The sequence below is a fragment of the Psittacula echo genome (genome assembly GCF_963264785.1).
Source record: "Psittacula echo genome assembly, chromosome: 3".
Classification (NCBI taxonomy): Eukaryota; Metazoa; Chordata; class Aves; order Psittaciformes; family Psittacidae; genus Psittacula; species Psittacula echo.
Genome location: NC_137736.1, coordinates 30,348,688 through 30,373,103, shown reverse-complemented (window position 1 = coordinate 30,373,103; position 24,416 = coordinate 30,348,688). Strand labels below are relative to the sequence as shown.

At 34.9% G+C, this 24,416-nt stretch overlaps 1 protein-coding gene across 3 annotated transcripts in view; it reads right to left on the bottom strand.

Moving 5' to 3' along the window:
* ITSN1 (intersectin 1) overlaps nt 1-24,416 on the bottom strand; it is a gene marked incomplete at its 3' end in the record, with an annotated part of 109,631 nt that overhangs the window by 48,191 nt on the left and 37,024 nt on the right. For 2 of the 3 annotated variants that reach the window (XM_080614390.1, XM_080614391.1), the window contains exons 14-18: nt 22,509-22,596; nt 22,195-22,334; nt 11,670-11,794; nt 7,206-7,435; nt 5,822-5,943 (exon numbers count right to left, since the gene is read on the bottom strand). In XM_080614390.1, coding sequence (XP_080470516.1) covers nt 5,822-5,943; nt 7,206-7,435; nt 11,670-11,794; nt 22,195-22,334; nt 22,509-22,596 — 705 coding nt within the window. Of the gene's footprint in view, nt 1-3,930; nt 3,946-5,821; nt 5,944-7,205; nt 7,436-11,669; nt 11,795-22,194; nt 22,335-22,508; nt 22,597-24,416 lie in introns of all 3 variants that reach the window. The other variant, XM_080614392.1, reaches the window with a different exon arrangement.

Here is a 24,416-nt window from a genome sequence, read left to right as displayed (position 1 = left end):
CTGCAGAAACTTTTTAGAAGAAAAAAGACAATAATTGTATTCTGTAATAATTTTGGTAAATTAAGTGTTCTAGCTATCTAACCTCTTTGATAGGTCAAAAGAATCTCAGTTTTCAAGCAAACCCATACATGTGAATAGGGTTTGCACCTCTGACATGTAAATAACACCTACTTTGTACAGTAACCTGCTGTACTGCAGATTCCCCAACAGTGATCAAATCAGCTGTAAAACCAGGCCAGTAATGAAGTCAGATGACCAACCCTACACAATGGCTGGTTTTGGGCAAGAATTTCTCTCATCAGTTTAGGCAACTAGCAATTGGTATTTCAAAATACATGGGTTTCAAACTACAGAGTAACTCAAGAGTTGGCAGTGGCAGATAACACAGCAGTCAGAGATGCTTAAATTTGTATTTCTCAGTCACCTGACACTACTTCCTAAAAATCCATTATCAGTGTGAGGGATCTGTTGATAACAGAATGCTTCATGAACTCAGGAATAAGAAACAGTATATTTTTCAGTCAAAGCAGTTTTCAGTATAGTACATTATATGAAAATAGCATTTAGTAGTGGCTCAAGCCAGATGCTTCTACAGTTGGAAACACACCTACAAATTCACTCTATTGATTTTAACAAAATATAACCTCATCAGCTGCTTATTTGGAGAAAAAAAAAAATAGTGGCAAAAAAAATTATTTTGTGGCAATGATGCAGACTAGTCACTCTAGACCAAAGGTGGAACCATTCTTTTGCCTAGACATGACTGAAACTGAAGCAGAAACTCTTTTGCCTCTGATTGTCCCTGGACTACTCATTTGAGCTGCTGATAGATTGCTTTGCCTTCAGCCAGTTGTTGTCTCTTTGCCTCCTATAGTAATTTGCATCCCATACCCCTTCTCTGGTGCTAAACAATCCATTATTTCTGCTTTTTGTTGGGTCCATCTTCTGTCTCGGTCCTTTTTAACTCACAGCAAACCCAGAAATAAACGGGCTACATGCATGACCGGTTCAGTGTGGCTTTACTGCAGTGCAGAGCAAAATTTCCACTGCAGCACTGAATAGGATTGTTAAAGCAGCAGTACGAGTGATGAAAGGTCACAGCAGAGGGTGAACCTTGTGAGAGGGAGAAATGGATTAACAGCACTTGATGACAAATTGAACAATGTAAACAGTAATAATAGTCACATAGTTTCTACTGTCATTTAATTGGTGGTAACTTTTTGCAGGTAGCAACTAGAATCACTAGCATATGATAAAATTAGGCCTGAAAAGCCAAAAATCTGTTATTGTGGTGCTTGAAATTGAACTTCGAAACTGCTGTTTCAGATAGAAATGCTTTGTACAAGCAGAGAAAAATAAAATCTACAACCAATGTAATGTCTCTTTAGAAGGCAGTTTCAAGTTAAAATAATTCATAAAACAGCCTATTAGAATACTCAAATTTATGCTTATTTGATCCATTTAAGTTTTCTATGTATACTCATAAAAAAGGCACTTTGAAGGATCATTTTAACTCTATAAAAACTCTGGTTTCTCAGTCATGAAGGATCATTTTAACTCTATAAAAGCTCTGGTTTCTCAGTCACTCATATAAAGTATAATTTGCATCTGTTTCTGTAGTACAGTACAGGAACATTGAAGAAATACCTTTGCACCTTTTTAGAATCCATTTGTTCTAATTTCCTAATATGTTTACACCCACTATCCCCAAGTCCCTGTGACAAACTATCCCAATTTATTTGGGATAGGCCAGCTTGGATGGGGCTTTGAGCAACTTGTTCTAGTGGAAGGTGTCCCTGCCTATGGCAGGGGGGTGGAACTACATGAGCTTTAAGGTCCTTTCCAACCCAAACCATACTGCGATGCTATGATTTTTATAAATACTGGTTTAACCCCAAAACATAACTAATATAGTGAATTATAGTGTATGGTTTTATTTTTTATTTATTCAATCATACTTCGAGCCAGAGCTTACGACCACTTAGTTTCAGCAACTGAAAACAAGTGACAGGAATAACAGCAACACAACAACTCTCAGCAGAAAAAGCAATAGGTCCTCTGTCAACAGAAGGGCTGGCTTTGCTGGGGCCTACTCACTTTGAGCTATCTCATGCATCACCAGCAGTACATGCACACTGTAAGAGAAGCCCTGTTTTATGGTAGATATTCACTCTAGCTACAAAGCCAAACTCAAATACTCTCACAAAAAGTATTTAATCCTAAACTGATTACAGTCTTCTGTTTTGTTCAACTATCTATCCATTAAATGTCCAATTTAATTGTATTCCCCTTTCAGGCTTTTGATCTAGATACTCTGAGACCAGCAGAACAACTGTTAAAATGTTGAATATAAGCTCTACAGGCCAGAGGCCATATGCTGGATCTAACACAACAAAGCTGTCCGGATGTCTAAACCAAAGAGCTTTCATTCTAACTCTCACAATCAGTAACTAACACAACTGATGAGAAACTATAATTTTGAATTTGGTTTAGACTTTCCATGGAAGCTTCTTTATGAATTTCTTGTTTAACTTACATTCTTCTGCTACTTGAGTACTGAACTACAGTTCAGTAATTCAATAATTCACCTATATTTCATTGAATTATGCTTAATTTATTTAAAGAAGGTATATTATATAAAACATTATCAGCAACAAAAGGATCCATTCATTTCCTTCAAACTGGAGCCTAACAGCATCAAATGCCAGCAGGACTTTGTAAAAGAGCTATCCAAAAGAAATTCCACACATTGTGTGTGTGTGTATATATATATTCATACACATACTAGAAACCTAATTTCTTGAATAGACAGAGCCCTGAAAAAGGCATGGCTTTTTTGGCTCAGAATATTTGTTCCCAGACAAAAGCCAGGTTAAATAATAATTAGGATTATAAATCAATCTAGTTTACAGTGAAAGAAATTTAAAGTACATAGAAAGGCAAGAAGCAGAGAAAGCAGAAATCCAAGTTGAGAAAATACAAGAATCCTGTAATTAAAAAGCAGAAGAATAATATTTATAAAAAGAAAAAAAAATACCGTCCACACCCCATGCCTTCCCTAAACAGTTACACAGGACACATCACTACTATAGATAATTAATCCGTGTACTGGAAAGTCAGGCAGAAGAAAGCCCTCGTCAAATTTGCAAATACTTTTTCTTTCAGAATAAGCCCTCATCTCCCTCATTTCCCTCATTTCCACCAAGACAGGTCTCAAGATTCATACATAGTGTAAAAGCGTGTTACACTTGTAAAAACTATTTACAAGCTATACATCTATTAAAGTCACGAGTCATTCTGACATAATGAATTCTGCAGTCCTAGTTACATCCAGGATTTAGGCCTGGTTCCCATGTGCATGGTCAATGGATTTGGGCTTCAGCTGGACTCTCAGCTCATGGCAATTACAGTTTGAATATTATCTTTTGCACAGCTATATGATTACAGGACATGATTGCACAAGCTTGCACATACAAAGACATTTATAAATATTACAATGGTGAAGTGCTAAATTTGCTTATGTTAGAACACAGTTATCCTAAGCAATGCTTATTTTGTTGCACACAGTAAACTCCTAAATGTATATGTCAGCTTAACTACAGAGTTGCATTTATGTCATAGATTAGACACACTTTAACATGTAAGCTTGTAAATGATTATTTTCCAAAAAAATGTAACCAACTCAAACCTTTCAGCACCACAGGACAGGACAAACACTTAAGGACAGGGAATAACCTAGGAGTCCAAATGCGCATTATCAAAAGTAAGTTCTGGCCCATTGCACTTAAATTACTTTTGACAATGTGAGCTAGTTTGTTAATTTTACCCTAGGTGAATTCAAAAACAAGTAAACTACATGGCAACAAAAATCTGTGTTTACGAAAATGAATATATTGCATAGACTTCCTAACAGTCATTTAGCACACTTACCCATTCCCTTTTAACCTCCATCAGGAAAGCAATGATTTAAAGCAAGGCAGAATTATAACACATTTCACAAAAGTGTCTTATATTAACTTTTCTAAGAGTAGCCCATTTAAGCAATAACTACAGAGCAGGAGATAAATCCCACAAGAATCAGTCGTCAGGATTAATTATTGTCAAAAGTAAATTATATAAAGAAAATTGACAGCAGTTACCCTAGTTCTGTAGAGTAAGCTAAAATAAAGTCCAAAAATAACAAACAAAAAGATTCAGATTACCTTAGGTTCTCTAAAACATGTGAAATGCTCCTTAAAAATCAGATATTTTTGGCAAAATATGTTATTTCCCTGCAAGTCTACTTAATGCCAGTGATTGCTTTTCCTCAAGGAAAAAAACAGAATACTTACATGCCTAGGCTACAATCTGTTTCCCAAGATAGCAAGACAACAGAACATTTTTCAATAGCCTTATGTGACACATGTACCTGCATCCTCTCTCATTTAACAGCTGACTGACCAATACTATTACTTGATGCGGAACAACAACCAACACACTGCATTGCTATTTAGAACAAATGGCATTAGGTCTCTTCCCAAGTCATTCAGTAGTGCTACTAACGCAGGATTTGCCTTTTATTTTCTAAAGCAGATTCTAAGATCACAAACCCAACAATAAAATAAAAAGGCTGAGATGAAGGCTCATCTCCCCGGAATACACACATTTCAAAAAATTGTTACCATGAAAACTTATGAGAGTCTACAAAGTGTATTTTCTCCCAAGTCCATTTTTTCTGTGCCAGAACACAATAGCTCCTAACATCTATTCTGTTGGGTAGACACTACAATGAAAATAACTTCCCACTGATAATCATATTAACAGTGACTAAGATATCATTTAATAGTTGAACTAGGAATTTTCATTATGCATAGATATATGTATGCTAAGATCATACTAGTAATTTATTAATATTAATATATACATTCAGTAACTGCAGTCATTAAGACCAGAACTGCTGGTTATATCTCTGTATCTCAACAGCTACTTATAAAAAGGAAAGGAAATTATTCTATATCAACACACCTGCAACCAAATTTTTAAGTTTTGACATTTCTATTTTTAGAAATGTAATTTTATTTGTTGTATATGCTCTTTAAAATAAATTTAAAGACATCTCATAAGAGCTAAGTAGATGAAAAAAAGGAGTAAATTATCATACAATTACAAGCTACAATTATAATAGATCATTACATCAAATGTTGTCACTAAGAGTTGTACAAAAATTTCCAGTATTGCTGAAGAAGTACCACTACCATACAAAGACTATGTTAACATTCATGTGACCATTAAGAAGTGCAGCCAGCTTGTGGGTTTGTGTAACTGTTTCACACATTATTACACTGGAAATCACATTCTCTTAATAAAGGCAATTTTCCAAATTAGAAATTTTATACTGCCCTTGTCCTATTCTTACAAAAAGGTAGATTTCTTATTAAAAACACACTTTATCAAAGCCAATTTTTGATTTCCATACATAATAGCCACTTTTTCAATAGAAAATAACAGCAACTTTGTTTCTTAGGTACCTTGGAAGACAAGAAACCTCTCACTGAGATAACTTCTGTACAGGAACATTTTTAAACCGATTGACAGACACACACAGCTCAGCATGCTGAAACTGATACGATATACTCATAGATTGTTTAAACTTTACACTTACAATGAACTGTAAGAAGCTACCCATTATTATAGTAGGGATGCTTGTCATAACACATGATTTCAGTATTCACTGAAATATTTTTCTAAACTCTGTAAAGAATCTTGCCATAGATGTCATTTCAATCACAAAAGCACAAAAGCTTAAGTAATTGTATCAAGTAATATCACAATCCCTTCTTACCATGACTATGTCGCCAGGCTGAATACTGATTTCATCGTGGCTTCTTGATTCAAAAGGATACAGTGCTCTATAATACACTATTTTTACATCCTCCTGAGCAGAAATGGTTAGAGGAGCTTTTTCTGAGCAAAGGAAAAAAATGCACAGATACAAAGAAAAAAACAAACAAAACAAAACATAATATTTTTAAATATTTGAAAAATTAGGTGTAAATGGAGACAAAAATTAACAAACTTTACTTTGTCTGCAGGAAGTACATTATCCCTCTTTTACACAAGGGGAAATATGAAAATGAATTATTTAAAATACAACTTTTACTATTTTCTCTTCTAAAGATTAGGTAAAATATTGCTATATTTTAACTTTTATGATATATACAGCTATTTTCAGAGAAAGAGTGGTGTACTTCTGATGCAAAATATATAACTTCTCAAATGCTTCTGTGATGTTGTACTTAAATCTGATCAGCCACGGGTTCAATTCAAACAGTGATGTTTTTGCATTCATCAATGGTAACTCAAATACTTTTAGAGCCTGCTTGTGTAGCAGCTTCCTTTGCAGCCTGACTATGCTTCCAAGAAAAATATTTCAAAATGTCCTCATACAGATTGCCTGAAAAGAGGTCACTTATAGATGGTGTTTTTAAAAAAAATTACCTGCTAAAGATGCATCATTAGAAAAAGAAGAATACAGAAACCCTTCATAGATATAAGCTAAATTGCTCTTGTATAATGCACTTCCTATTTTGCCTATTTGGTCATAAAAGTGCCCTCTGCTACTCCGCACAAATAAAACCTAGCAAGAGGACATATTAGATTGACAATGCTAGATTTGGGCTAAAAGATAGAAGGTTATTTTCCCTTTATGCAATATTTAATCAAACATTTAAACAAAGATCGTATTTCCAGTCAGTCCTTTAGTGTATGTATCTAAGCCACTTAAGGGGGAGCCCTGATTCCCAATACAGGCAAAAGTTAGGTTAGAATGAAGAAAAAAAGCTCTTAGCTGACAGCGAGAGTGTGCATAGCAAAAAAAAAAAAAAAAAAAAAGAAGAACTGTAAAGAAAAATACAGAAATAATTTGTGACATACTGCATCAAAATCTTACAACAATTTTAGCTAAGATTCTCTCTTCAGCTGGCACTGAGTGAGTGCCATCAACTGTGCTTCACACTCTGCTAAAAATTATCCCTTTAGGAAGAATAGTGAAGCCTAAAAGAACAACTTTTTGGAGTCTGGAACTCAATCCATACATGATATACTTTAATAACACTAGCAATCCAGTCCTGAACCATAACATTCTTCTGTATGAATTGGGAAGACAAAACAGAAAATAACTGTTCAAGAGGCATGTGTAACATAATTTCTTGAATTTTTTATTCTACCTGCATTTGACCAAGGAGCCTGGACAGCTGGCTTGATTGTCTCTTGATGTGTTTGGAAAAGCTTGCTCAGCTTCTCTTGCATTTCTTGTTTCCCCTTATTGTCACTTTCCTTCTTCTTGGTTATTTCTTCCCTTTTTTGCTTTTCATCTTCTTGAATTTTTTTTTGCCACTGAAGTTCTTCTTCTGGTTGCACTCGATCAAGCCGCTGTTTATCCCGTTCCTGGATTCGTCTGTTGGACAATTAAGGTGGGTTTTTTTAAGCAAGTCAAACAAAAGACCATAAAAGTTAGTTGTCCTTTCGTGTGATCTATAGGGTTAAGTGTACTTTTTATGGCTTTTGCATACCCTGTAAGAGCTGTTAATTTTATTTTGGTGAGTTATCAACCACTCCACATCATCTTCTTACACAATGACTCCTGGAGGGCAAAGGAGAAATATTCAGAAAGATTTGCCATGCCTCCATATGTATTCATAGAGAAAAAGCTGTGACTCTCAGACAAGTAAGGGAACACAATTTCATGTAACCAGCTACTAAGTGCAGGCCTCTATTACCTTGAGTTGCTTCATCTTTGCATTAAAAAAAATACCTTTAAGACAATTTTTTGTGTATGAATTCTGTACCTTTACAATACAATTCCACAGAACTCTAAAAGAGGTACAGAGCAACCTGAGCATACAGAAACGATAAACTAGTTACACTTTGGAGCTAAATGCAAGATAGGGAAAAAACATTCAATGCTATTTTTTCTTGCTGGAGTTTTTAGCGATCTGTAAGTGCTAAACTTTACTTTCTTTATTGAGGCTGTGATCTCTTCTCCTCTATAGTGACATGAAAATAAATATATCTACCTGTGTTTTTCTAATTGTATGAAACTTTATACAGGTATCTTAGAACACTCTTAGATCACAATGTTCTGAAAATTATAAGCTTGATAACAATTTAGTATTTTACACATATAGTCCCCGTTTCAGCTTGGGGACTGAACAATATTAGTGTCTTCTCTTTTCATCATTTTCCATGGGATTCATAAACCCTATGAAGTTTTTTTAAGTGATGAACCATATGGGGAAAAGAGGAAGCGGGGGAAGAGGGGAGTAGAAACTTCCCTTGGCTGAAGAAACAAAACTCCTTGGCATCCAAGAACCCAGACATATGCCCTTCAGTTCCATGTAGCTCTAAGGCTGCTTTTGAAAACCTCTTCCCGAGCTGTCTAATTCAAGCAATCTGAGTATATCAGCACTGCAAGTTACCATTTTCAATTGCCCCACAATTCCTTTTATTTAACTTAGGCTTGTAGATATCAGCTACAGCTATCACCAGACATTTTCAAAATTAACTGTTACCATAAAGTTTTCCCTCAAATCCAATCGGCAGCAAATTATACACTTCAATTTTAATCTGCTCAGCACTGACTTCAGCTCTAAAACGTAAAAGAAGTAGAAATATAAAATAAGCTGGTTCTGCTTATTTTCTCAGAGCTGCAAAGTTCCCTAGGTAAGACTCAAAATAGCAAAATCAGAAAAAAAAACCCAACCAAACAACAAAAAAACAACAAACAAAAACAACCAACCAAATAAAACCCAAACAACCGATCAGTTACCAGAAAATACGTCCATCCAGATCCTTCTGTTGAGGGGCAAAGAGTAAAAGTATCTGCAAGTATCACACAGCAATCTTGCAGAACTATTCAATTACACATTCCCAGCTGTGAAAGCTAACAAGTCCTTCCCCTCCAACAGAGGACAAAATAACAGACAAAAAGAATAAATATTCTCTGCTAGAAACAATTTGCACCAGTAAAGATAACTCTAAAAGGCTGTAGCAGATGACCTATTTCACTTCCATACCTCCTTCCTATTCATAGAATCAGTGACAAAGGCATGACAACGAGCTGGTCATTACAGACTTGGCCTGCTACATAGAACATCACGAACCAAGAATAACCTGAATTCCTGGCCAGAAACTGTGTGGAAAAAAAAAAAATAATTCCTTAAGGGAAAAAATCCACTTTCCAAATAGTAGGCTGGCACCAGAGGGCAAAAATCTCATCTCTATCAATGTAAGGTTTGAGTTAAGAAGAATAACTTCAGAAAGATACCAAGATACCTGTTGAAGTAACTGCTTAGGATGACAGCTAACTTACAACTTCAAAAAAAAAAATCTTTGTTTCTCAACGAAATTGCCCATACTATTTCAGTATGCCACATCAGTATGCCACAAGTAGAACTGAAGACACCAGTATGAAGGAGATCACTTCTTCCTCTATGAAACACTGTCATGCTTTTCTGCCTTCAATGTAAAGTCATTTAACAAGTTAATAAATTCACTGTTCTGACAACCTCTTATTTTAATTGCTCAATTTGTCCTTCATACATTCATTTGCAAAGTATTCAGAGCAAATTACTCACTGGCTTTGTTGCAACACTGAAGCTGCACCACGTAGGCATACAGATCTCAACTTTGACTTGAGTGGCATCTTACCTAGTGAGTTTATTCAGATGGGCTTTAAATGGGAAATTGAGTTTTTAATTACGTTTCTAGTAGAGCAATTAAGTCTTCCCATACCTATAACCTAAGTTTGCTCTAACTGCTGGAATGAGAAGAGCAGACAAAAAAATGTATCTTGGGAGGACAGTGGATATGTGTAATCTCTTTTTTCCTTCCATAGCATCTACAGAATTTTTTTCTTTGATTGTTATGGAAGCTAATATTATGAGTTAATGACAGGTAAGGGAAGGAAGAGACATAGAAGCTAAAGAAACACAAGCCTAGGTGTGAGAGCTTGGGATTAGGAATAGAAAACCTGAAATTTTGTTCTTTTCCTTATTTCAAGACTCCTCATGTGTGAATTATTGTGGAATACAACTTTTAATCTGGGATTTACATATACTTGCTTTCACTCTATTAGTTTCCTTTTTTCTCCCAACAATTGCATTATACCGCTCAGGCAGTTCATATCCCAACACTCAGTTCTGAACCGTATATTACTCCCACAATCATACAAGTCTGCATGGAATTAGCCTTAAAACAATTAAGACTAATTAGCTATAAGAGGTCTTCACAAAGACCTCTACCATAGCCAAATATGTATGTCTGTATCTTTATTTGCTCAATTATGTGCATAATGCAGTGCATAATTACCAAAAAATTGTTAAGACAGCTCTCAGTATAAAGTGATTGTGGTTATCATTAAGCCACAGGTCAAAGTGTGCATAATTATGATCTTAGATTATTCTTTCTTTCTTTGCTTTCACTAGAGCTATTAAAAGGCCATAATCATTATGAGGCAATTTGCAGGTTATGAGTATTAATTTACCTTATTCATCTTGGTGCCCAGTGGAAATCAGTAAGACTGGCAGACTGCTCGTTATCACCAATTACAATTACTTAGAAGCTTGAATATTCGGGCAGCATGAAGTTTTGCATTACCAATAATGTCTAATAATGCTCAGCTAGCATGAAAAGTTAGAGATTAAGTTTTCCATGACAGAATTATTCCCTTTTTGATATTTGGGGTTTTTTAAATTTCAGTTTTTCTGGAAAGAAACGGAGTATTTTATTCAATATTCTGAAACAGAATATTTCTTGTTTTTCTATACTTCCAGTATCTCAGCAGCCTTCTTCTTTCCAAGGAAAGTTCCATCATAACTACCATATTTTGTGTAGTTATTTCTTCATGATGGAAAGCTGCTTTTTTAGAAAGTTTGCTATTTCTGAAATAGATTTTTAAGATTTTTAAAGACATCGGTTTTATGGAAATATTTAAGAATTACCTAAAGTTAATTGCTTTCTGTGTGTAAGATTTCTGTTTGAAGAAATGGTTTTCACTGAGAACTTGCTTTGGCTTTGCCTGAAACGTGAAAATTAACTTGACTCACCATGCTGTAACATAGACTATCAATTCACTTTTAGGTCACACTCCATGTAATGCTATAACCAGTAATTTCAGACTTTTTGTTCCCAGGCCTTTGTTTCATCTCCTGACCAACATCTGTCTACATTAAGACTATAAAAACCCCACAATTGCTAAAAATTAAATTAAACAGCTACTGATAAATGATGTCAGAATCAAATTATAGAAAATATATTTCCCAGCTTTGTAGCAGAAAAACATTAGCTCTTTGTTTTATGTCAGTAAAGTTAGACTGTTTAAGAAACTTTCTAGGTATAGAAGTACATTATATGTTTAAGTAACACTGCTGAAACCTGTACGCATAAACAACAGTCACAGAGAGACGCAGAAGCTCAATTCAACAGCGCGCTTCTCATGCAAGGATTAATCAAGAGATTCTCTGAGTTTAAAGAAGGATCATCTGCACTGAAATGAAACATGGCCCAGGCCTTGGGTTCTCTTGTCTTTTAGTTATATATTAGTTGAGATCAGATTATGCTCCTTGGAATAGAGTTTATTTGTTTGCAAAATGCTTTGCACTTTAACACAGGGCTTAAATTAGAGCAGTTACCTTTGAGCTTCTTTTTGCTTTTCCAGTTCTACTGTTTTCCTTTCTTGTTCCTTCTGTTTCAGCCTCTCAGCTTCCAAGGTCTTTTGCTTTTGTAGTTGCTGTTTGTTATGTATTTCTCTCAGCTCCTAGAAAAGAAAGTAAAACATATGTAAACACATACTATGTGAATCATAACTAATGGCCCCATATATTTAATTGTGAAGTAGCAAAACTTGCAAATAGTTGGGTATCTCTGTTCAAATTTATGAGTATTGCCAAATGCAATAGCAGACATTTAAAGCAGATTCAAAGGACTATAAACCACTTACTGTTTTCCTATATTATCCATGTAATCTGAGATGTTAAAGGATTAATAAACAAGAAAAACTTTTTAAAATGGGATCCTAAAAGGTTAAGGAAAGCTTGATGAAGCTTTATCTGAAAAGTCACGATTTATTTTGTTTGCTGGTTTGTTCAAGTTATCTATTAAATTCCATACAAAAAACTGACTTCTGAGCTGCTCACAATAGCAACTGTTTCAGTTGATTTTGATTTTCAGTGTTTTATTTTGAAATTAATTATGATCTACTGAAGAAACTTCACAATCGTTTTACACAATACATACACAATATTGCTTTATATATTTGCCAGGGGAGGTTTAGGTTGAATAGAGCCTTGGGCAACAAGGTACAGTATGAGATGTCCCTGTGTCTCTAGGGGGTTGGAAATAGATGATCTTAAGGTCCTTTCTAACCCTAACCATTCTATGATATTACGATATTAGGAAAAATTTCTCCACCAGAAGGGTGCTCAGGTATTGGAACAAGCTTCCCAGGGAAGTGGTAGAGCCACTATCCCTGGAAGCATCCAAAAACCATGTAGACAAGGCCCTTAGTGACATGATTTCACGGTGGACCTGGCAGTGCTGGGGTTACGGCTGGACTTCGTGATCTTTAAGTCTTTTCCAACCTAGCTGATTCTATGATTCTACATCTAGGAGACTCAATTCCTGAAGCAATATCTTTGGGCTGAATCATGGCAGAGAGAGTATTCATCCATATACAATTTCTCTCTAATTAACTTGAAAGATGTTGCCTGAAACATTTAGAATATAACCAATAATAAAACCATCATGTTTTCCTCAAGATTTCTTTTCTGCATTAACACCTATTAACACAAACACAAGTTTTATCTGGAATCATTTTGCATACCTGGAATTTTGTGTCTGAACTCCTCAGTAATAACAGGGGAAAAAAGGACAATTTTACCTATGACAACTGAATTTTTCCATTGAAAATAAAATTTCACTTTAAAAAATTGCTATGTTTTAATGAAAATACAGTACAGACAAAAACAGGCAGAAAAATTCTGCATGAAGAAATGCTTTCTAAATCTTTACCTTAATAGTGTCCACTTTTATTTAAATTGTTATGACTTACATCATACAGGTTTGTTTCATTCTTGTATCCATAAAAGGTTGAAAGGGCCAACTTCGACAGGTTTTTTTGATAACAAACTTTGTATAGTTTTTCAGAAATTTACAATCTAAAAATTAGCCAAATGAAGACTATGCTCATGGACTGACAGCAATGTAGAGAGTTGTGTAAGAGAAAATAAATAATAATTAAAAAAAAACCCCAAACCTGAATATCAAAGTGATTCAAAGGGCCAAAATTAGGAAAGTTTCAGTAAATTAATTTCACAACATTAACTGTAACTTCCTAGCTATAGTTTCACAAAAGTTGAAAGCTAATCTGTTAGTTTACAAACTGCACTTGCACTGTGTCTGAAAGTTTTAGTTAGTGAAAATAATACATGCATTAGTGCTGAACGACTGCACACAGTTGTGTGCATCAAACCTTAAGACATCAGAAGAACTATGTCACGAAGAGCAGCAGCACATGATCTTTGCAAGTTATTAAAAACACTTCGGATGTAAGGATACAAGGTAAAAAAAAAAAAAACTTTAGTTGAACCTCATGTCCTGGATCTTAGTCTCATTTTATTTATGATCCTCAACTTTAAATTCAATGCAAATTGAATTCAAAATCATTAACAAGATAATCAGTCCTAATGCAAGTTTTAATTAAGACCCTGCTAAAGGCCATGAAACTCACTGAAACACAGAGGTAACTTGGGCAATACCATATTTTACGAGCATCAGGGATTATTTGCCTCCCTGATGAACACCTTGGCTCTCAAGTAATTTGGCTTTCCTCTGAAGCACTTGGAAGCAGTGTATGTGGCAGACACTTAAAATCTATAGGGATATCTCAGTTTTTCGTACGCCCTCTTGCTCAGGGTGTAGGATCAGAAGAAAACTTTCCCTCATTAGATTTTCAGGAACTGTTTTTTGATTGCTTGGTTTGCCTTCTACTGCCGTGTGGGGCACTATTCAAGTCTTGGAAATTTCTTGTTGCGTGAAGCTTCACTGTTAGTGATGCCATTAATTTCTGTCATCTGTTTCTGCAGTACTACTAAAGGATGTGGAAAAGAAATGCTGTGGATGCTCTTAGAATAGATGCTTATTTGCATGGTTGTCTGTGATTTCAGGAAATGGAACTTGACCCTCATGATCCCTTGATATTCTCATCCTTAAATACTCTCCAAAGTATTCTGTCTATTAAGATTGAGTAGTCTGGAATTTAGACATATTCTGGCCTTTAAAAATAAACAACTAAGGTTAGGATTGCATTCCACCCTGAAATACTGTCCTATGTTACTTTTTGTGCTTGAAGAATGATAATTTTTCTTTAAATCCTCTTTTATTTTGATATCCATTCTGCTGTTTGGCTTATCTAAATGGTTCTTGAATAGTATTATTTTGATATCCTTGTGTTTTGAAAGGTGATTGCTTTTCCTCTTTCTCTTGAGGTTTATCCATCAATACTTTTAGTCTATTAAATGCCACATTTCTTGGATTATATAACTTGTAAACTTAATTTTCACAATGCCTGTGTGTATACTATAATTTATGAGCATCATTATTTTCCACAGTCACATTAAAGCTTAGAAGATAGTTAGGGTCTAGAATGGATATTACAGAATGTAAAATAAACTACTCTTGGATAAGAGTAGTTCATCAGGATTATTCAGGTAGGATATTGCCTTTTGGGAAAATTTTTAAACCCTGAATGCCCATGGTTATAAACATTCATGCATAGTGTCATTTGAACTAAGGAAAAGGGTTACTAAAAAGGAAATACATTAGCAATATTGAACATAATGAGTTTTTAGTAGCTGGCCCATAATGAACAATGAGAAAATAAAAGGATCAGGAGATTGCAGTGAATACACCGCTGGTCAACTGCACCTGGAGCTGGAGGTGGTCTCAGAGCTAACTATAAATTTATAAAGTGCTAACTAGAGCAAACAGTCATTTCAATAACTGTATGTTACTAATTCAGCTTCTTTAATGGTGTTACACTTGTAATATGTCGAGGTACAAAACATTTGGCCCTTGTTTCAAATTAAATTCTCTGGAGAATGACAGTCCCCATCTTCTCTGCATGACCACCTGAGCCCTTATCTGTATCAAAAATATGTACAAGCGCAAAGGACAAATTATACAACCATAAGATCATCAGCAGTAGAGTGATTTACATGCACTCATGTGAAAGGACATAGATCAGAAAATGGCACAGGTGAAAGCCTGGCCAACAGTATTACAAATTTTTGTAGACTGCAGAAATCCATTAAAGTCTCTACAAAGCTCTTGAAGCTCAAAATACTACTTCAGAGAAGTATCAAGTATCTTGACCAGTACTCACAATTTTTAACAAGCTGTTTGTGTTTTCTGGATAAAAAGACTTCTGTGCAAAGCACAGGTTTCTGACTTCTACATTTAGTTCAGCCTTAACACAGGCTTCCATTTATAAATCCTTTGTTGTTTCACTTGTTCTAGCTTTCCTTCACAATCATGTTCCCTCCTTTCACTTAACTTTGTATGCCAACAAGCTCAAGAGTCCTGGCTGATGAGAACTCTTCTTGCTATTGAACAGAGGGTTCTGGGATAGACACACATTTCTAATAAGGCAGCACTGAAGATAATCTGTTGCAACTTGCAAAAGCTTTAAGCTATTTAGACAACAATGTTTTCAGGTTTATTTTTTCTTTCCTTTTGCATCTTTATCCCAAACTCTGGTGTTTGAGCAGCTAAATAGAAATAACCACTTCAAGAATATGAAGGCTATCACAGTTTAAACAAAAAAACCCTATAAACGTCGAAAGTTTTAAGTGAGACAACCCATATGCATGTATCTGAGCTTAGTTTACTTTTTAACAAGACATTTTTAAATTAGAAAGAATGATTCAGTTCATCTTTATACACAGAATCAGGAGGAATCTATGGCTAATTCAGAATACTGGTATTTTCCACCCTTCAGAAAAACTCCCTGAATTTGCAAATACATAAAAACAAGTTACAATTTGTAAGACATCTATGAACTAACATTATTCATTTCCACTAGATGTCCAAATACAAGGCTAGCCCAATCTTTATATTTTAATTGTAGTATAGACATGTATGTTTATGTCACCACTAACCCTACGATATATGCCACTTTTACTGCCGAACAGAAAACTGCGGAAGGTGTACCTATGAGCCATGCCTCCATGTCTTTCTGAAGCATGGAGTTTCTCAAACTGAGTACATGTAGTAGGATCATTAACTGCTGCATGACAGCAGTTACATGCTCCTGCCAACTCTGGTCCAAATAATGAAATTATTTTGTTTGCTTATTCCATCATTTTCCCCTATATGCTCAGCTAAATTTGGATCTCAAGGGACATTTTTATAAATTACTTAAGTTTTCCATAGATATTTTAACACATTATTCCCTCCCAGCTAAGCCAATATGCTGGTTCAATACTTTGTAAAGAGATTTTCCGTGATATACCTGTAACAGTTAAGAAAATCTAACCTATGTTATACTAATAGCACTGGGTAGAATATTTTTGGAGAGAAAAAAATGCAATATATATGATTCTTTGCATTAGCAAGGAGGAAATAAAAATTTGATAGGTATCTCATGCAACAGATAGATGTTCTGTTGTTTTGCCAAGTACCAGTGGGAGGATGGGGAGAAAGAATCAGCATTTCCCACAGTGCTATAGGACACCAGTTGAACAAAATTATAATAACACTTCAACAGTTAACGGAATGAAACATTTGCCAGCTGAATATTCAGCACAGTCCTACACTCATCTTTTACAGACACAAGCAACTTCAAAGCTGTACATTTACAAATCATATATTGTAACTCCAAAGACATAACGATGCTTCTCTTTTTCTGGTGGGCAGGACAAAGCATGTCTTACCTTAAAAACAGAAAGAAATTGTTACCTTTCTATTTAATTCACAAACAGACTAACAAGTAAAATTTTTGGGATAGCCACATTTAAGTACCCACATAATATTGAATATGAATTAAAATATGAGTTTCATACAGCTGAGTAATACTCACTATATAAAGACAAGTCGTATTGCTATGAAAACCATAGCATTAGAAATATAGTTGTTTAAGCTCAAATTTTGCCTTTTGACAAAAGACAATAGAATTTAGGATAATTCAGGGACTACAATACAAGGTTTCTATCAAATCCTCTCCCCTTCAGACAAACCAGAGCATTTGATCCAAGAGGAAAGAACCCTACAGTTCTGTGCTCACTGAGGCTTTTCCACAGCAATACTCTTTTACCCCATTCCCCAGCTCCCAAAGAGCCTGCTTTCTCCTTGACTGAAACAGTTCCTTCTTTCATCCCATAGTATAGCTATGGGAGACTCGATAAAGGGAATATATTGCCATCTCTCATACCTGAAATCACAAATTACAGTACTGTGTAGGAATACTTAATATAAAAGTGTTTTCTTTTTAAAAATTCTGAACATCATGACCAAATAGGCAAATAACTTAAAATCTTGAAGTTTCAGATAAGCAAGACAAAAATAACTAACTAGTACCTTGCCCAAGTTGCAATTCAAATCTAAGCTGTAGGGATTAGATAACAATTACAAACTCTTCTCTTTGGTTATGTTTTAGTGCTAGCATCTCTTATTAAAATACTAACTTAGTTAAACACTGCACACTCATCTGTTTATGGTAAAGTGAAGCACATAACTGGAGGAAGTTCATCACTCAGATTGAGATAGCTGTGTACTGCCTGAGTATGGCATGGAGACCTTTAGAAAGGAGTCTAAGTAGTTGACGCAGCCCAGGAGAACTGCCAGGCACTGCAGCATTGCATCTTCCATTGCCACTGACTGGAAGAAAGAAATGCTCAAATGTAAACAGGCATTCATATGCAAGACTTGTCCAGTGCACACTGACTAGACAGGGACTGACAACAACTGGAACATGACACAAAATGTAAAACATTTTTAAGAACTTGATTATACTTGTTCACTTTTTCCAGGTGCTGAGAAAAGCTTCTCAGCAAGACTAATGCATTTCAGAAATATTGATTTATTAGTTTTCTTCTTCTGTGCAGTAAAACCGATAAGCTTTAAATACTTGATTCTTCTATACTATATGAAATCATTATTTGGTCTCTGGAGACAAGGACCACGTTAAGAACTATTATTGCTTTATTTGACAGTGTGCAATGGCCAAACTTTGTAACATTTAAATGTAAATTCTCACTGAATGTAGAAAGAATTTGTAAAGGTAACTTATAGTAGGGCTATAAATATACAAACAGGAAACCTAGTATAAAGCCTTCTATTCCACAGGTTTATTTTGTAAAGCAGAGAAAATAAACAATTGCCTAGTTGCATTTTACTAATATATGTATCAATTTTAATTCTTAGGTTTCTAGGCTAAGATTTTTAAAGAATAATGGAAATTAGACTCCTTCAACCATGATTCAGGACATTAAAAAGATGGCCCAACTTTCAACCTTGCCACAAACTCAGTCACTTGCTCTATAACCACATACAGCACAATCACAAGACTAGTTCCTACGCTCATAAAAGACAGCAAATCTGATTTAAAAGAATAGTTGACCAGCTGCAGGCTAAGGTACCTATTTCTCTGCCAAGCAAGTATTAACAGTTTCCTAAAACCATGTGGTTCTTTCTACCTGGTCAACAAAGATTCTTGAAACTACCTGTTTTACAATATTAGTAACATTTTGTACAGGAGCGGGGGGAAGGAAAGAGTGGGAGCAAGCAAGCGGCTGCATGGTTCTGGGTTGCCGTCTGGGTTTAAACCACAACATCTAAAAAATTTTAAAAAAGTAACCAAATTCTATAAACATTTCCAACTCTTGGGATGTTAACTTGCAACTAAAGTAACTGAAACACTTGAGTTCCAAAGGGCTAATCAGAAGAACTTTAAATCAGTTCTTTTGAAGGATGACCAAAGATCCAGTGGAAAAAAATATTGCATTTGTCTCCCTAGTCACTCACATATGCTATTAAGTCATGAAGTAAAGATGAGGTAATTCAACGCTTGTTTCAATTTCAATTTCAATTCACTTACTGCAGGATATAAAAGCTACAATATGGAGGCAAATGCAGTACAATCCAATGTATAGGAGTATGGTATTAAAACTTGACCCATAACCTAAAATATATTGGAATATTAGGTAAACCTTATGGTCTCATTAATGAAAAGGCACACTTGATGCTAGTTACAGACTTCATTTTTTCTTGTACTATCACTGCATATTTCTGTATTCACTATCAAGCATAGCCTATTTCAAGAGAATGAATCAGAAACAGTTTTGCAAACTTTAAGGATACATTCACATAGGAGAAAATGTAACCAATATTCATAATCAGTAAAGAATAAATCTCAAAAACAATGACAAAAGTTTATAATTTAACGTTGCTGTCAACTACCCTGTCTCTTAAGCATTTCATCGTACTAGTCTGGCATATACTGGTACTCAGGGAGCAGTAGCTTACATATTTACAATTTTGGTTGTTTTCTATTAAATTATACATTTTGACTAGGTAAAAACATGTATTACTCCCTCTTCCTGTAGGAAATAAGTGTGAAATGCCGTAAGGTGGTATATACCTAAAGATTATTTAGATACACTTTTCTGAGGAGGAGTTCACAAACAGTACCACACCATTCTGCTTCTCACTCAGAAGCTAGCTGGATTATAAAAGACAAGGCAAGCACCAGTACCTCTCCATCACCTGTCAGAGTACAAAAGCTGCACACGACAGTGTCAATTATGGTGCTGCATCCTAACAGCTATCCCAGCAATTGTGCATCTCTGTTAGTATACTGAAGCACAAAGTAGTACTTTTTTATGGTGATCTGCTCTATCAGTTTTAAACCTACAAAATAATTTAGAAGCAACCTTGATTCAAAAATGAGGATTCAATTTATTTAATAAAAATACATTTTAAAAACAAACAGGTAGAAGTATCTGAGATTTATGCAATTCCCAGACTACTTTGTTTTGAGCAATATTATTACTGAAGAGATAGGTGTGTTCTACCTAGGTTTACAAATAGACTTTCCACTTCTCAAAACCCTAATAAAACCATGAGTCTCATAGATGCTTTCACTAGCTTTGTCCATAAAGTCCCATATGCAAGGCATTCTGAGAACTCTCTCTAGAACAACAGCCACTAAATCACTGCTGCACACACAGCATTGTTTAAACAGTTTCTCTGGCATTGGGAGTACTACAACCACTCATGGTCCGCGAAAAGGTATATATGCCTTTGTAGGTATTTAAATCTAGTAATAAAATCTTTCAGGCCAATCAAAAGACATTTTGTATATCTAGCGAAACTATCAAGGGGGAAAATAAAACTGTCTGAATTGAGCTCCCACCTGCTTGGTGACAATAGTACAACTGCCTCTCTTAAACTCATCTCTTCCAAGAAAGCAAAGAAAGCTGCAGTAAGGCAAAAATACCAACATACAGCATCAGAAAGTGATCTTCCTATTAAACACTGCTTCTACACATTACAAAATTAAGAACACAGTATCCTCAAGCCAGAGAAAGCTTGCCGAAGTCTTCCCAAAGAACGGTCTACATCACTTATTTTCAGCATTTAAAATAACTCTAAATATTGAGATTTAAGCACAGAAATCAATTTTCCCATTAAATTTTAAAATAGTTTACAATGACTCAATGTATTCTTGGATAGATGGCAGACATTCTGATAAATCACTGTCAATGTCTTTAATTTACATCTTCAATTTTTAATTATCATTAGCTTGTTACTTGTTAAGTCAAGTTCTTCACTACTTAAAATACTGCATTTTGTTTCGTCTTGGCATGCGTTTTGCTACTGTCACAGCACTAAAATTATTCACCTCTCTGCCCATATATAAACTGGTTAGGTCCTTTATGATCAAACCAAATACTGACACTGATCTTAGAATTAACATCCTTTGTTTATATTTATCCACAAAACACTTCAAAATGATTCCATTTAAAATAACAATCACCCAAAAAGCATTACATGTTAACATGTGCCCAAAAAAACATACATAAAAAAATTGGAGGCGAGCCATTCTGTTTTCTTTAAGAATAATTTGTGCACATTTTGTTTGTCTGTGTCTCTTATGACTCCGCAGAGATTCTCTTCTTTCTACCTCCTAGCTTAAGATTGTGAAAGTCATCTCTGAATTGGCATTGAAACAAGTAGTGGTATGGTTTATAGGGGTTTTTTTTCCTATAATTACTAACATCTTTAATGTTAAAACAAGCTATTTGTTGCTTAACTTCAAACACACCTTCCATTTGAAGGCATATGATGTAATCATGGTTGATGTAATTTCAAAATACCTACAGAAAGGTTAGTGTACCTATCATAGTGTTTTTCCTTCTAAATACTTTAGAGTAATTCCCTGCAGGACATTGGGTATTTTTCTAGTCAGTTTTCAGCAGAAACCATCAGGTGAATTAGCAGATAGACTACTTTAACATTAGAATATTTAATGAAAAAAGAATGCTAGTCCAAATTTGTAACTAAAGACTGATTTATAACTTGTCTTTGAAGAACAATTCCTCTGACTCCTGCAATTTCTGTCATTTTCTTGTGCAGAAATAAACAAAAATCACACAGTTTTAACGAAGACTGATCAATAAAGCATGAAACCACAAACAACAGACAACTACATTCAGGAACAAGTATGAGCTTACAACAGCAGATAAAAATTCTGTGTCCCAGTAGAAAAACAAGTCTCTTGAACACAGATCTCAATTTGAAGTACTGATTCCAGCAGATTTGCTGACCTACTACAGTCTTGCACTTCTGTGATGCAAAAGGGCAGAAACCAGCAATTTCATATTTGCAATCATGGATCTGGAATCAGAGCTCAAATTTATTCTTACATAGATTCTGCAGATAAAATTGATTCAAACTCTGAGTATGGCTGCTAAGTAGCATTTTCTTAAAATTAATAAAAAAACCCTAATATCCAAAAAAACTCCCAAAAAGATAATTTGAGAACATTCACAAAACTGACATCTAAATCAATCATTCTAGTTCAGCATTTTTTTCCGTAATCAAGTTAGAAAATAATTAACTGAACATTTAGAAGAAATGGTTAAAAAGGTCCAGGATTACCTTCAGCTGATTATTGAAAATATCAATTTCCTGAAGTTTAGATCTGGTTTCTTTTTCTACTTCATCTAGTTGATCTCGAAGTTGTTGACGTGCTAGCTCCTTGGCTTCTAAGGCTCTTTTGATAGTAAGAAGAGAATCTCCTGGTTTTAAACATATCGTCAAATAGTATTTTCTTAGGCAGAGAATTTTAGACCATAGAAAGCAACATTTTTCAACATGCATCTTGCAGCACAGAAAAACCCCAAATTACAGAGTACACTGCAATGCAGCATTATGTCCTATATAGACTTAGACATGTATAAAAATATACGTACTGTGCAAACTGTTCTGTTGAACTTGCTTCAGCTGATCATTAAGCAATTGCTTTTCTGGAATCAACCTTCCAAGCATCTGCTGAGATTCCTGAATGGATGATAACAAGGAGAGAGAAAACAAGAAAAGATAGAAACAAAAGGTGAGGGATGACTTTAGCCATATGACCTCCCATTTGCATTTCTTTCTGAAATCATTCTACTTTTCCCACACTAAATTATGTGTTATTGCTACCAAACACTACCTGTGTGTTACTAACACTCAGGAGTAGTTCTGTGCCAATACAAAAAATTGACTATATAAAATATAAGCATATTATTTGAGAACTGATTCTCATTGAATATGTAACTGGGCTTGTACTTACTTGAAATTCTGGAGAAAAAAGACATGGATAGATTCCAGGAAATATTAACACCAGCACATACTGTTTAATTCTCATTTTGATAAATTAATATTAACTTTTACCAAGAATAGGAATACAAATATTTACAGTTTCTTTAAATAAGAGAAAATAAAGGCTTTCAATTTAAAGGAATATATTATGGCCCAAAACTATGCAAAACACATTCTGTTAGATGAGAATACTTGAGTCCTAGATTTCTTGATTAGCACTCTTGAAAGAGGATTATGATCTCTCTCGATTTCAACACACGGTCCTAATACTGTACACCTTTGGATGACAAATTCCTCCTGTGGTGGATATATATATCATATATAATCCTTGCTCTTCTGCAGGATGAAGTGCTACTTCCTACACCTTTCAGAAGCCGTGACCTCCAACTTTAAGTTATCAAAACATATCACAGAAGGTGAAACAGCTTATTTTATAAAAACTGCCTAAGTGTTAACATGCCGTCTTTCCGACAAACCAAGGGATATATTTCAGCAGTTGCAGGCTTTTGAGGAATCAACAATTTCTCATCTGACAATTTCAATTTGTCATGAAGGACTGCAAATGACATAATACAATCCTAGGAATTAATGTCACCTAATCACTTAATACCAGAGTAAGTCCCATGAGAAGTTTTTAGGTTTCATAGAAGAACACAAGGATGGCCATGCTGACATGACTTCATAGTTGTCCCAGTTCCCTCATGGCAACCTTTGACTGGGCTTCTGCAGTGTATAGCTCAAATCTTATGATTATGCAATGACTGCAGACCACTCTAATCTCTTTGTGTTCCAGAAAACATACTTAGATAGCACAGCAGATTCAAGGACTTTCACAAAGTATCAAAATTAAGATAAAATATGCATTTGACTATTAGGAGTTATGTGGGTCCCTCGCTGTTCAGCTGCACTGCATATAGTATCAGCAGATCTCTTTCAGCCCTTCAAGGGTATCATGAAGGCCAGATACTCCTATCATGAGACTATTACTACCTATCTAGAAGCAAATGAGAAACAGCAATACATAATGCAGCATTTTCCAAATCATCTGCCTGAGGGGACCTGGCTCCTTCCCAACAACCACTGTTACAATGTTCTTAAACTACAATCCAAACATGGGCATTTGTGTTTACACTACCCCTTCCACTACATCCTCTCACTCAAATGTCTTCATGCCCCATGCCATGGTTCAGCATGAAATATTTAAACAGTATTATCAAATTAGTACAGCACACAGGCATTGTGAAAATTAAGTTTACAAGTTATATAATCCAAGAAATGTGGCATTTAATAGACTAAAAGTATTAATGGATAAACCTCAAGAGAAAGAGGAAAAGCAATCACCTTTCAAAACACAAGGATATCAAAATAATACTATTCAAGAACCATTTAGATAAGCCAAACAGCAGAATGGATATCAAAATAAAAGAGGATTTAAAGAAAAATTATCATTCTTCAAGCACAAAAAGTAACATAGGACAGTATTTCAGGGTGGAATGCAATCCTAACCTTAGTTGTTT